This window comes from Austrofundulus limnaeus, unplaced genomic scaffold (assembly GCF_001266775.1).
Source record: "Austrofundulus limnaeus strain Quisiro unplaced genomic scaffold, Austrofundulus_limnaeus-1.0 Scaffold447, whole genome shotgun sequence".
NCBI classification, from domain to species: domain Eukaryota; kingdom Metazoa; phylum Chordata; class Actinopteri; order Cyprinodontiformes; family Rivulidae; genus Austrofundulus; species Austrofundulus limnaeus.
This window is the reverse complement of record NW_013952849.1, coordinates 69,541-83,351: the sequence shown is the minus strand read 5'-3', so window position 1 is coordinate 83,351 and position 13,811 is coordinate 69,541. Positions and strand designations below refer to the sequence as shown.

At 37.3% G+C, this 13,811-nt stretch overlaps 1 protein-coding gene across 1 annotated transcript in view; it reads left to right on the top strand.

The window, feature by feature from the left end:
- The window catches only part of mast4 (microtubule associated serine/threonine kinase family member 4), a gene marked incomplete in the record, with an annotated part of 204,817 nt that overhangs the window by 156,777 nt on the left and 34,229 nt on the right, over positions 1 to 13,811 (top strand). Inside the window, 11 exon segments of the mRNA XM_014024937.1 lie at positions 3,206 to 3,360; positions 3,454 to 3,529; positions 3,624 to 3,833; positions 6,800 to 6,901; positions 7,244 to 7,376; positions 8,404 to 8,465; positions 8,557 to 8,648; positions 8,808 to 9,016; positions 9,341 to 9,479; positions 11,578 to 11,710; positions 11,802 to 11,967. Coding sequence (XP_013880391.1) covers positions 3,206 to 3,360; positions 3,454 to 3,529; positions 3,624 to 3,833; positions 6,800 to 6,901; positions 7,244 to 7,376; positions 8,404 to 8,465; positions 8,557 to 8,648; positions 8,808 to 9,016; positions 9,341 to 9,479; positions 11,578 to 11,710; positions 11,802 to 11,967 — 1,477 coding nt within the window.

Here is a 13,811-nt window from a genome sequence, read left to right as displayed (position 1 = left end):
AAAAATCGGAACTGAGCATTAAGACCTGCAGTGTGAACGTAGCCAAAGAGACAAATAGACCAGTGACCTTATCATGCTTTATGTTGCATCTAATGAGGATCTTCACCAAGACCCTGCAAAGACCATAAGCATTAGTAGTTTTTTATGTTGTAGTGAGGTCCCCATTCAGTGTGAGAGGGGCCTAAACCATTCATCAGTTTTAGTTAAATATTCAAGATTATATTAATTTACTAATAATAGAACAATTTAAAATATTGTATTTATTCTGTATCTATGAGCAAATCATGTTTTGTTTGGTTTTATTTATGAACATAAATTGCCAATTAATTTTAATGTGCTCCTAATCCATCCTTTATAGAAAAGCAAAAAAGAAAAAAAAAACAATATTAATTTGACTTTAACACATACAATGGAGTCTTTAACTTTTTTTGTAAAAACTGTAAAGGCAATGAATACCTCCTATTTATTTATCCTAAGAATAAGACTGCTTTAATTTACAGTTTTAAGTAGGTATTATTAGGAATTGTATACTGATTTTATTCTGAAGTATAGTAGCTCCTAGAACATTACAAATACATGTACTCAGATAAACTTTGAATATTAAAACTTTATGAAAGATCTGTGAAAGTTACAGAATTTATTTAATTTTAAATCAGTTTAAAATTTTCTGTGGTGATGTTCCAGTTACTTCATCACTGTTTTGAGAAAACTTTGGGAAAAACCCGATGACACATTTTAGATAATATTAATGAGAAGCTGATGTTGTGCACACACGCACGCATAAAATTCCCCACTCGTTCTTTTTTTCAGGGTCTTTTTTTGGTGATCTTTCCTGCTGTTGTTTCAGAAAGTTGTTTTCTCCTGTAAAAAAGTTTTTTTGTGGTCATATTAGGTTGATTCGTAATTCCACACTAAACATAGTCAGTCAGGTTAGTTTTATAGTTTAGAAAACTCGTGTTGCAGTGCCAGAAGACTTCCCTTGTTAAACTTCAAAGACTTCGTACATCAGCATAAAGACATAAAACCATATTCTGCCTTTTTTCTTTCTAATAATGGAAAGAGAAACTTCAGCGTTCATGTTAGCCTGTTTAAGCAATATACAGTGTATATTCTTTTATTTAATCCAGATACAATAATCATTAAGTCTCTTCATGCAGTATAAAGACAATAAGAACAAACCTTTTGTTTTAATCTCAGTTTATACATTAAACATGCAAGAAAATACTAAATTTACAGTTTCAATAAAAGTAACCAGGTGCTGTCAACAAACAAGATTACAAAACTTTTAAAGCATTGTGAAAATAAAATGTTTTTAGCTGTTTTCAGTTAAATCAGCCATTTTCTTCAGACAAAATTAAATAAAGTTCTGAGGAGTAATGTGATTGACTAAAAGAACATAAACTTTACACTCATGAACAATCGTTGCAAAACTGTAAAAAGACCACAGCTTAATGCAGACAGAGTTACGGCAGCACAGTAGTTTAGTGGTTTGCAATGTTGCCTTACAGCACACACACACACACACACACAAAAGAAATGTACATGTAAGCACATTTTGAATATCTGAACCAACACCCCTTTAATATTCATGGTGAGGTGGGAAAACAGTGTAAAATTTAACGGGGGGATTTATATGTTTTCCTGGCACATAGTTCAATTCTATACCACAACCAAGTAACTGTTACTTTCAGTTGTTATGTCAAAGCTCTGTACCAAAAATAAATTAGACTTTACATCATAGCTGTCTCCTCAAGAACCTCCTGCTGTTTAAGACATTCCCACTTCAGCACGTTTTCACAAAATGCTTCTAGGGAGGCTCTGTGGGGCAGGAGCTTGGCTGCAGACTGAGCTCCAGGCTTTGTAACAGCACCAGCCTTTAGGCAGCTCCAATGGCTACCACATGAGATTCAAGGATTTTTCAAACATGCCTGATTGGTCAAAGCAACATTCGAGGGGTGTTTATAATGAGAAAATGGTATTATAACATAATACAAAGCTCGAAAATGTCTATTTTGCACAACACCACCCCTTCAAAATACTTTTTTGGAAATCACAGTCCATGTCCTCTGTACTAAAGAGGAAAGGGACCATCCAGTGTTATCAGCGTACAGGGCAGCTTCCTCACTGACAGTATGGGGATGCATTAGGATCTTTGGCATGAGAAGTTTACACATCAGGAAATGAGAAAAGTATCTACAGGTTTTAGAACAACGCATGCTCAAAAACAAAGTTGTTGTTTTTTTTTTTTTTTCAGGAAAGACATACTGTATTTATTAAAGTATAATACGTAAAATTAAATCCATAAAATCATCCATAAAGTTGGGGGGTAGTACTATACTCGGATAAATATTTTTACTTATGTATTTTACCTGAAATATCGGCTTCATTCACAAAATGCTTGAGTCCTTAAATGAGACCACGTCATAAAAAGCAGTTGAAGCGAGCTCACCTCTGACACTCCTCCGTGATTCAGAGCGAGATAATAACAGATCCAGGCAGGAGACATGATGTGAAAAAAAAAGAAAAAAAGTATTCCTGCACCTTAGTAATGATAACAAACTAATGACATTAGCGTGTGACCGAGCCACTCCTCGAACAACAACAAACACATGTTCGTCTGTAATGGCTGCCATCTACCGGTGTTCTGAAAAAGTTTGTATCCCTGAAAAAAGTTTCCCCACCAGAGGGGGCGCTCGCGAGTAGGTAGTAATCTGCTTTCCCCCAGAAGATGGCCCAAATCTCATGTGAAGTCTCTGACTTTTGTGTTGGCGCCTCCTGGTGGACTATGTGTAAAATGCCAGAATTCATATGATGCTGCTTCAGCTGATATATAGTTATTGTCAAAATACTGTGCCTTTTAGTACTTATGTTGTTAAAATAAAATGATCATTTTACTGATATGTATAAAGACTGCAAAGGCTGAAAAATCTTTGTATGAAATTGGAGGTAGTTTGAGGACTAATTTTTTATGCTTTTTAAGCTCAAAACGAGGGGTTGTATGAGATCGTATTATACATGAATAAATACGGTAATTATGCACGATGGTGCTAAACCACAGACTTCACCCAAACAGTTGAAAGTTTTTCACAAAGTCCCAGCTTTTTCAGAACTGCGATCATTCAAAAAAAATTTAATCCATATAATACAAAAAAATAATAATTTTTTTTTCCTTTTCACATTGAGTATATATTTGTTTCATTTCCAGTCATCCTGTTCATCACAGGAGAAGCTGCACCAGCTGCCCTTCCAGCCAACGCCTGACGAACTTCACTTTCTCTCCAAGCACTTCTACACCGAGAGCATTGCTGGGGATGAATGTCACAGAACGACGGCAATGCGACCCCGTTCACGCAGCCTCAGGTTCAGAGTGCATCTTCATGATTGTTTCATCAATATTAACAACATTTTTGGGACTTTTTTGCTGATTTAAGTCTGATGTTCATTTTTTTCCAGCCCTGGAAGATCTCCATCGTGTTACGATCATGAAATCATCATGATGAATCATGTCTACAAGGAGCGCTTTCCTAAGGTAGGGTCAAGACTAACTGATACATCTGATATTGAGCAGTAATAATCTTTTGCTTTACAACCAGATCATTCTACTCTGTTTCCCCTCACTGCAGGCCACGGCTCAGATGGAGGAGAAGATTCAAGAAATCATTCGCAGCAACTCTCCAGAGAGCTTCCTCCCTTTAGCAGATGGTGTTCTCGGATTTGCCCACCACCAGATCATTGAACTGGCCCGGGACTGTCTGGAAAAGAGCCGCCTAGGACTCATCACCTCCAGCTACTTTTGTGAACTCACTGACAAACTGGAGAGGCTCGTTCATGAGGTGAGTTCAGCATTGTAATTTAAAGACATCTTAATTTGGAAGATGAGTTTTACTGAGTTTTTAGAAAGCGTCAGTAATGGTATACTTGGTTTACAAAGCTACAGCTGTAAAATATTTTGCAGAAACTTGGAGTGAAACAATTCACATGATGAGATAAAGGGTTTGTAAGATCAAAATGAAACCAGATTTTTAGCAAATTTTCTTAAAAGCTTTTGCCACAAACTCAGCAGATACATATCTCTCCTGTATGATTTCTTTTCAAACCTTAGAACGGAGCTTCAGTGCCACATGACCTTACCTTCTCAGTTAAACTCTGTCCTTGTGAGGGAGGTCAAACTCTTTTTTACAAGGGCTCAAAATGAAAAACCTGAATACAGGCCAACCTTTTGTAGCAATTTTTAAAAATTGTTTTTTTCTGTCAAACAGAAATATGAATTTAACTTTTCTCTTTTTTGTCAAAAACGGAATGTTTAAAATTTTTTGTTTTTATTATTTCACATATCTTTTTTTAATTACAGTGGGGTGCGAAAGTTTGGGCAGCCTTGTTAATTTTTCTGATTTACCTTTATAAATCATTGATTATTTGGTTTAAAAAATCTGTTAAATATACAGTATCATATAGGGGACAAACACAGTGATATTTGAGAAATGAAATGAAGTTATGATTTACAGAAAGTGTGCAATAATTGGTTAAACAAAATTAAGCAGGTGCATAAATTTGGGCACTGTTGTCATTTTATTTAGGGAGGCACCGATATGAAAATTTCAGTCGATATCGATATAATTATAGCTGTTATGGCCGATAACCAATATTTACTGATATTACACAAACACACAAATTATATTATACATATACACACAAACATACTTGGATCTTTTTTTGTCACCGAAATAAACAACCAGACCTCTGACATGGCTCTACTTCAGTTATTCCTGGCTGCGCAGCATCAGTATCACTATCATGATCAAACAGATACCACTCAACCAACCAGCTCTCCTCCCAAAACAGAAACACAAAGCTAAAAGGTGGGAAATCAATATCAGATGTTAATATCGGCCCAGTTTTAAATATCGGCCGATACCGATATTAATGCAGATATATTGTGCATCCCTAATTTTATTGATTTCAAAATATTTACAACTGATTATTGGAACTCAAATTTGGTTTGGTAAGTTCAGTGACCCTTGACCTCCATACACAGGTGACTCCAATAATGAGAAAGGGTATTTAAGGGGGCAATTGTCAGTTTTTCTCCTCTTTGCATCTTCTCTGAAGAGCGGCAGCATGGGAGTCTGAAAATAACTTTCAAATTATCTGAAAACAAAGATTGTTCACCGTCATGGTTTAGGGGAAGGATACAGAAAGCTATCTCAGAGATTTCAGCTTTCAGTCTCCACTGTGAGAAACATTGTGAGAAAATGGAGGACCACAGGCACAGTTCAAGTCAAGGCTCCAAGTGGCAGACCAAGAAAAATCTGGAATAAACAGAAGTGAAGGATGTTGAGAAGAGTCAGAGTCAACCCACAGACCAGCACCAAAGACCTACAACATCATCTTGCTGCTGATGGAGTCACTGTACATCGTTCAACTATTCAGCACACTTTACACAAGGAGATGCAGTATGGGAGAGTGATGCAGAGGCCTTTTCTCCGCCCACATCACAAACAGAGCTGCTTGAGGTTTGCTAAAGCACATTTGGACAAGCCAGCTTCATGTTGGAATAAGGTGCTGTGGACTGATGAAACTAAAATAGTTATTTGGGCAGAACAAGGGTCGTTATGTATGGAGGAAAAAGAACACAGCACTCCAAGAAAAACACCTGCAGTAACATTTGATGGTGGTTCCATCATGCTGTGGGGCTGTGTGGCCAGTACAGGGACTGGGAATCTTGTTAAAGTTGAGGGACGCATGGATTCCAACCAGTATCAGCAGATTCTGGAGACCAATGTCCAGGAATCAGTGACAAAGCTGAAGCTGCTGAAGCCGGGGCTGCATCTTCCAACAAGACAACCACCCTAAACACTGCTCAGAATCTACTGAGGCCTTCATGCAGAGGAACAAGTAGAACGTTCTGGAATGGTCATCTCAGTCCCCAGACCTGAATATTATTGAAAATCTGTGGTGTCACTTAAAGAGAGCTGTCCATGCTCAGAAACCATCAAACCTGAATGAACTAGAGATGTTTTGTAAAGAAGAATGGTCTAAAATACCTTCAGACACAATCCAGACTCTCATTAGAAGCTGTAGGAAGAGTTTAGAGGCTGTTATTTCTGTGAAAGGAGGAGCTACTTAATATTGAGTTAAGTTATTTTATGGTGCCCAAATTTATGCACCTGTCTAATTTTGTTAAACCAATTATTGCACACTTTCTGTAAATCATATCAACTTCATTTCACTTCTCAAATATCACTGTGTTTGTCCCCTATATGATATATTTAACTGATTTTTTAATCCAAACAATCAATGATTTATAAAGGTAAATCAGGAAAATTAACAAGGCTGCCCGAACTTTCGCACCCCACTGTACAACCTCTTTTTAACTGTTTTGTTTTACTGTTTTTTTAAAGACTGGTTGCTTGAGGTATGTTAATGATTTTTTTAAACAAAGATCTTGGGCTGCCTTTGGGAGATGCATTTTGGACAACTTTGCTTATCTGTAAAACAACATCTTACAATACTTTATAAACTTTACAGAACTTAATATCTTTAAAAGTGACTGAATAAAGGCATGTTTGTGTTTTGTAAGGTTACTTTTCTGTGACACCCATCTTGAATCGTGTTCTTTTTAGTTTCATTAAAACCAATCCAGCAATTTAAGAGATATTTGTCTAACAGCATACAAATACAAACACTGGCATTATTGTCAACATATTGGTGGTGGGTGATAATAAGATTTTACAAGAAATGTATGAAATTTGCCTTTGATTCGTACGTCACATTACTGAGACCCCCTTTTGTCGTTCAGTCTACAGAGAGGTCAGAGAGCGAGGAGGTGAACTTCATCAAAGAGGTGGTGAAGAAGATCCTCATAGTGATATCACGGCCTGCTCGCCTGCTAGAATGTCTGGTATGTTTCGATTTTACTAAAGCTCTGACATGTGTGAGGGGAAATTTTCTTCATTCTTTACTCAGTGTGTTTTATTCTGCTTACATAAAGAATAAAATCAACCTTGTTGTTTTTTAATTTGCTTAAACACATTAGAACGTCTGTTATTGATAAACAGTTCAAGCACACTAGCATACAAAAATAGTCAAAGTACTTCAAACTGAGATTTTGTAATATCAAGCTGTTAAGTCTAAAATTAAAATGCTAATTTATTTATTTGAAAAAGGTTACTCAAGCAACTACTTTGGTGTCTTATGTCATTCCTCAAAAAGTAAAACTAACAAAGAACCTGCGTGTGTCCAGGAATTTGACCCAGAGGAGTTTTATTACCTTCTGGAGGCAGCTGAAGGACATGCTAAGGAGGGTCAGGGCATCAAAACAGACATCCCTCGTTACATCATCAGTCAGCTGGGACTTACCCGGGATCCCATGGAAGGTACAGAAAGCTTTCATCATCTCAAAAATTAAACAAAAATACTGCGTAGAATTTTTTTATCATACTTAGAAGAAGATGCAAAAACTTGAAGTACCTGCTACTTTTATGCCAGAGGTTTAGACCAAAATCACTTAAGGCTGAGAAGTGACAGAACCACCCAGGTCAAAACTTGTAACTTATGAGGTCATGTGTTAGTGAATGTTGTAATTATGACTCTGTTAACACAACTTAAGATTTAGCTTGATATCTGTAAAATTAGTCGTGCTATTTATGTTTTTGTGTTATGGCCATTGTCAGTTTTGTACTTTTTCTTTTAGGTTTTTTTACTACTTCACTTTAAGTGAGTTCTAATTTTCACCCTGTGACATTCCTATTAACAAGTCTAGGAGCTGAGTTGTGGAAAAATCTCAAAGACAAAAGCTCTTATAACTAATGTCATGAACTGAACAGACCGTCTGTCTAATGACCCTTTGTCCCTGCAGATTTGAAAACCAACAACATTCATTATGACTAATTAGAAAGGAATGGTCTCCCCGCAGACCGGATCCAGATCCACACAGGCTGGCTCGTCAGCCCGTTTTTACCCCCCGACAGTCTCCTGCATTTTGTTTGCCTACAAGCAAACCTCAGAGGAGGGACAGATGTGAAATAGCAGGGAAAATGTCTTTCCAGGCTCTATGGGGAGAACACATGGTAGTTAACACACAAACAAAAACAGAAAAGATGCAAAGTGGCTCCTAACAAGAACTTGTTCTGGAGTGGTGGTTTTCAAAACGACTGTTAGAAATGCGTCCAATGATTTTCACTCCATTTAGTTTCAGTTGGAGTCAGCACCTCAAAGCTAACATCCGATTAAAGCCTGCTGGTTTTCTCCTGCTTGAATGGGCTGATTTTGCACATTTGTTTAAATGACTGCACTGGGAACATGTTTGTGGCTCCTGTGTGAGGTTAAACGAAGTAAAAACTCAAAACAACTTTCTGGATTAAAACTGCAAAGCATTTCCTATTTTTATTTCCTATTTTATAGGAATTGCTCAGCTGACCAGTTGTGATAGTGGGATTGCAGAAACCCCAGAAACAGATGACTCTGTAAGCATTCAGAAATTGCATATTGTAAAAACCTGTTTTGATCATGTTTAATGCTGATTCGTAACAAATTTGTCTGTCATCTTGTTCTCAGTCTCACAGCCTCAGTTCAGCTCTGCGGTCCAGGAGGAAACCCTGTGAATTAGACTTTGAGATGATAAAACTCATCAGTAATGGCGCCTACGGGTAAAAACAAATGTCTTGCATTCTGATATGTAAAAGATGAAACCAAAACAAGTCACAATAAGAAAAATGCTTCGTATTTTTAATTTGCTAAACAGAGATCAGAGTTTCTAAACAGATGAGTCAGTGCTTTCCAAAGCTGACTGACTTTTTATTCTGCAGAGCTGTGTATTTAGTTCGACACAAGGAAACAAAGCAACGGTTTGCCATGAAAAAGATCAACAAGCAGAATCTGATGCTGAGGAATCAGATCCAGCAGGCCTTTGTGGAACGAGACATCCTGACCTTTGCTGAGAACCCTTTTGTTGTGTCCATGTACTGCTCCTTTGAGACACGACGCCACCTGTGCATGGTGATGGAGTATGTTGAAGGTCAGTTGGTGTCTGTTTCAGTGCGTTGTGCAGCAGCATCTAGAACGGGGGGGTGGGAAGTCCTGGTCCTCGAGGCCCACAGCCCTGCACGTTTTACTTTTATCCCTGCTCCAGTCATTGAATTACCTCTTCCAAGTTCTGCAGAAGCCTGATAATCACCCATTCATTCAAATCAGGTGTGTTGGAGCAGAGAAACAAGTAAAGCATCCAGAGCTGCGACCCTCGATGTCCACCCCCGAGCTAGAAGCAGTACACCTCCCATTTTTGTTCTAAAACGAATGAGAAAACATTGTTTCATACACTTCTATCCCTCCTCCACTTCAGGAGGAGACTGTGCCACCCTTTTGAAGAACATGGGTCCGCTGCCTGTGGATATGGCCAGGATGTATTTTGCAGAAACTGTTCTGGCTCTGGAGTATCTTCACAACTACGGCATTGTCCACAGAGATCTTAAACCTGACAAGTAAGACCTTGATCATTATTAATATTTCCAACTGATGATAAACACTGTGAAATATTGTTGACTTTACAGCTTCATGCATATTAGGTTTGTAATCAGGTAGCAGGTTGTTTTCTTAGCCACAAAAAATCCTTAAAACTGATCGACAGCAAAGCAAATCAAAACGTTAGACTTAAAGGGGCAATATTATGTGTTTCTCAGGCATATATTTAAATAATATACCATAATAAAGTATCTATGTCACCTTTATCTGTTATTAAAATGCTGTTTTTATGTTTAAATAGAAAATAAACTTATCTTCTCATCACTTCCTCTTCTAAACGCCTTGAAATTGGTCTCTGTTATGATGCAGTTTATTTGGCATCTGAAAATACATTTCCTCAAAGGTATTTTAATCTGAAAAGAGCTTCACTGAGTGAGAACTAATGTTGAGAGCTCAGCAGACAGTTAGGTTTCACTTTTACTTTCACCCGAGAGCCTGCAGGAGTCATGGGCGGGGTGTGTGGGGAGCAGGGGGGTGCACTCTGCCATGAGGAAGTTCAGCTTAAAGACCCGTCCCAGGGGCGTTTCTGGTCCCAAAAGGTGTTTCTGGTCCCCACCTGTCGTTTTGCTCCTCAGCATGGCTTCATAAAAACACTGCAGGATTTCTCAAACATGTGTGAATGAGTCAAAGCAAGGCTTTGGACATGTTTTTTATGAGAGGATAACATTATAACATGATATAAAACTCAAAAAAGTTGATTTTACATGATATTACCCCTAGGAATTGCCCTGCTAGCTTCATTTAGGTAAGAAAAACCACCATGATTACACAATGGCAGCAAGATCAATTAATCTGACAGATTTGAGTTAGTTGCAAAATATTTGTTTTCAATAGCACACATACAGAGTCCAGGCAGGTGGACTTATCCTGGTTCAGATGATGTTTTTTCTGTTCAAAGGGAGTTTTCCTGTAGTGCAAACTCAGAATGAGAAAGTGATAATTCAGCTGAACCTGTTCTGAATCTTTCCTCTGACAGAATTTAAAACAGTTTCTGCAGGGTTCCTGCAGATCCTTAAAAAGTCTTAAAAGGCCTTGAATTCATCAATCCAAAATTAAGGCCTTAATTAGCCTTAAAATGTCTTAAATCAATCTTTCAAACATCTTAAAAATGTTAAAACTTTGTAAGTAGGATGACTGTAATTCATCTCAAATATTAAAATAATTGGTAACATTTATTTATTTTTTAAATATTCACATGCCGATATTCCTCTTTGACATCACTTCCCGTTATTTTACATGCAAATATCTCAACAACTGTCCATTTGAGCAATGTGAAATTTGTTTCTTAATATGTTAATAATGTTGTCTATCCAAAAATGCATTCATGTTTCTTACAAAAAAAAAAATGGTGTCATAGGCACTTTAAGGTTTCATCTACAGCAAATTGGGGTTAAGACCCCACTGTGGGTCCTAAAGCTCCAGGTTTTGGGTTGTTAGAGAATTTCCAGGAATTAAATTAAGTTTAAAACTGACTGCTAATGTTTTTTGCTATATTTGACCAAAAACAGTTGGTTAAAAACAATTGGTTTATTAGCAATATTTGAATACTTCAACCAAAAATACTTTGACTCATGAGTTTCTGCCATTATTTTTTGTCCTTTGTGTTTATTGTGAAATTGGTCTTGAATTTAGTTTTATTTGGCATTAAAAAGTCTTCAAAAGTCTTAAATTTAACTTGCCTTAAACTGTAGGAACCCTGTTACGACTAATGAATTTAAACAGAATCCAATTAAAATGCAAGATTTACATTTAAAATAACTCCTAAATTAGTAATCATGAAGTTCATTGTGTCTATATGATAAATCTTAAATTTTTTCTTGGTAAGAGACACTTTGTTATTTTATGTCTGTACAGACATACCTGACATGTTTGGACGTGTGCTTCCGTCTTCATCAGAGGTGTCACAGCTGATGTTTGGAGGCGGTGTCAGCTCATCAATATGTATTGACAAGCCGACACCGCCTCCTGCTAAATTAGTCTTAATTAAAACTATCAAAACTGTTATTTATTAAAACAGTTATTAATAATTTTAATGAACTGAATCTTTTTCTGTCTCAGTCTGCTGGTGACTTCAATGGGACACATCAAGCTGACAGATTTTGGTCTTTCTAAAGTTGGACTGATGAACATGACCACTAACCTCTATGAGGGGCATATAGAAAAAGATGCCAGGGAGTTCTCTGATAAGCAGGTAAATATTGTCGAACCCTTGGACTGTTTCATTTGTTCCCACATAAAAAAAAACCCATAATGTTTTGGATATGTTTGTGTTTTTCTCACAGGTTTGTGGAACTCCAGAATACATTGCACCAGAGGTGATCCTGAGACAGGGCTATGGGAAACCAGTGGACTGGTGGGCTATGGGCATCATCCTCTATGAGTTCCTTGTAGGATGTGTCCCGTTCTTCGGAGATACACCAGAGGAGCTGTTTGGACAGGTCATCAGTGGTCAGTTTCACCTGCTTTTCTTTTAAACTGCTTTAGTCCAGACTTTTAAAAAATTAATTTCATATTGCAGTAAATTGTTTGATGTTCATATTGAGAGAAGCTCATAATTCCTGCAAAACACCAACATGTTATTTATGTTAAATAAATGCCAGGGAAATGGAGTAGCACAGAAGGATTTAAATCTGTTGAGATACAGATTCCATCTTGTCATTGTTTTTTTTAACAAACACAAAGCCAAAATGGAAAAAAGTACTTTTGATGTCTTTTATCTTGGCGTTCTGTTAACACACACCAGTGAACGCCAGAGCAGCAAACTAACAGAACACCTGCTTTTATAGAGGTGATCACACTGATGATGATCATCTGATCATCCTGGATGATCATTTCTCTGCTAAATCAAAGAGATGCAGCAAAGATAAACTTTCACATACAGCTTTCCTATTCTGGCTTTGTTTCAGTTTAATAAATCATAACTTAGATTCTGTTGCGTGTTTTTGTAGACATGAGTTTGGATTTGAACATTTTAGAACCCAGGTGATTTTTATGTGCTGGTACATAAAACTCTAGATTTGAAAGAGTGTGGACTTTTTTTTTTTCACTGACTGTAATTACATTTTAAACATGAATGTTTGGTCAAATACACAATTTAAAAACAAATATTATTAGCTGTCTCAAACAGGTGAGACAGAACAAATTTACAATCGGAGTCGTTCAGCAACACAAGCAGTATTTTTGATCATATTCACAACATCAGCAGGGTTTGGTCCAGGAACAGAAACTCGTCAGCATGTGAGGGGATAACACATACTTGTGTGTCTGCACAGGACAGACTCATGTATGAGAATATATCTGCATGTTGGTGTAGGGATTTACCTCTAAGCACTGCTGTGGCTTTGTTCAGCCTCTGAGGACCACCAACCAAAAGATGGATAGACATATGAAGCCTTTAAACTATGAAATATCTGTTTAAGTCTCTCTGCTGCCTTATTGTTTATCTGTAGAGACATTTGCAACAAACTACATGCCAGATTGCTGCCTGTCAAACATCTTCTAAAGCAAAAAGTGATTTGAGCAGAGTTTTTCAACATCTGGTGTTTAGATGCAGTTTGACACATAAGGAGAAATTCCCAGACCTCATTGAGATGTGAATTAGCCATTTGCACAGTGACCACATGGATTTCTCCTTTTACAGAAGGACTGATATTTCCCTGGAGGCCGTTAGAAAACCAGATGGCAGAGACTGGCTTTAGCTTGCCTCAGTATCACAAGTGAAGTCAAAATATTCTGAAGATGTTACTTTGTTGTTTCTTTGTCTCGTGGTGACGGCACAAAGACAATCTCTTTCTTCAAACCAGGAGCTGTGTTATCTTATCAGTGCCACGGCTGCAATAATGATAATAAAATAATAAAAACATGGTGGTGCACGTTGTTGGATAACAGCAACTGTGTATGATGTAGAAATGAATGGCATGCCATAACCGATTTGGTTTGCTCTCAATCAAGCCACACCAGGCGTCTGAGAGGGACTGTTAATTAAAGAGGCCTGAAAAAAAATCCTGAAAACAAGCTGCCGTGGCCTCAGGATGCACATACATATTCATAGTCTGTGTCCAAATTGGATTAAAATGGGGGTAGGACTGGTACTCAGGGCCAACAATCAGCATTGTACAGAAAGGGCTTCAAACTCTCAGCTTTTATTTTTATATGTGCTTTTTACTCAGATTTACAGCACATGTAAATATTCTTATCTATGCTTACTTAGTCATAAAACATGTTTGGATTTTCTGGTGAGGGAGTTTTGAAAAAACCTCTTAAAAGATTTATATATATATATATATATATAT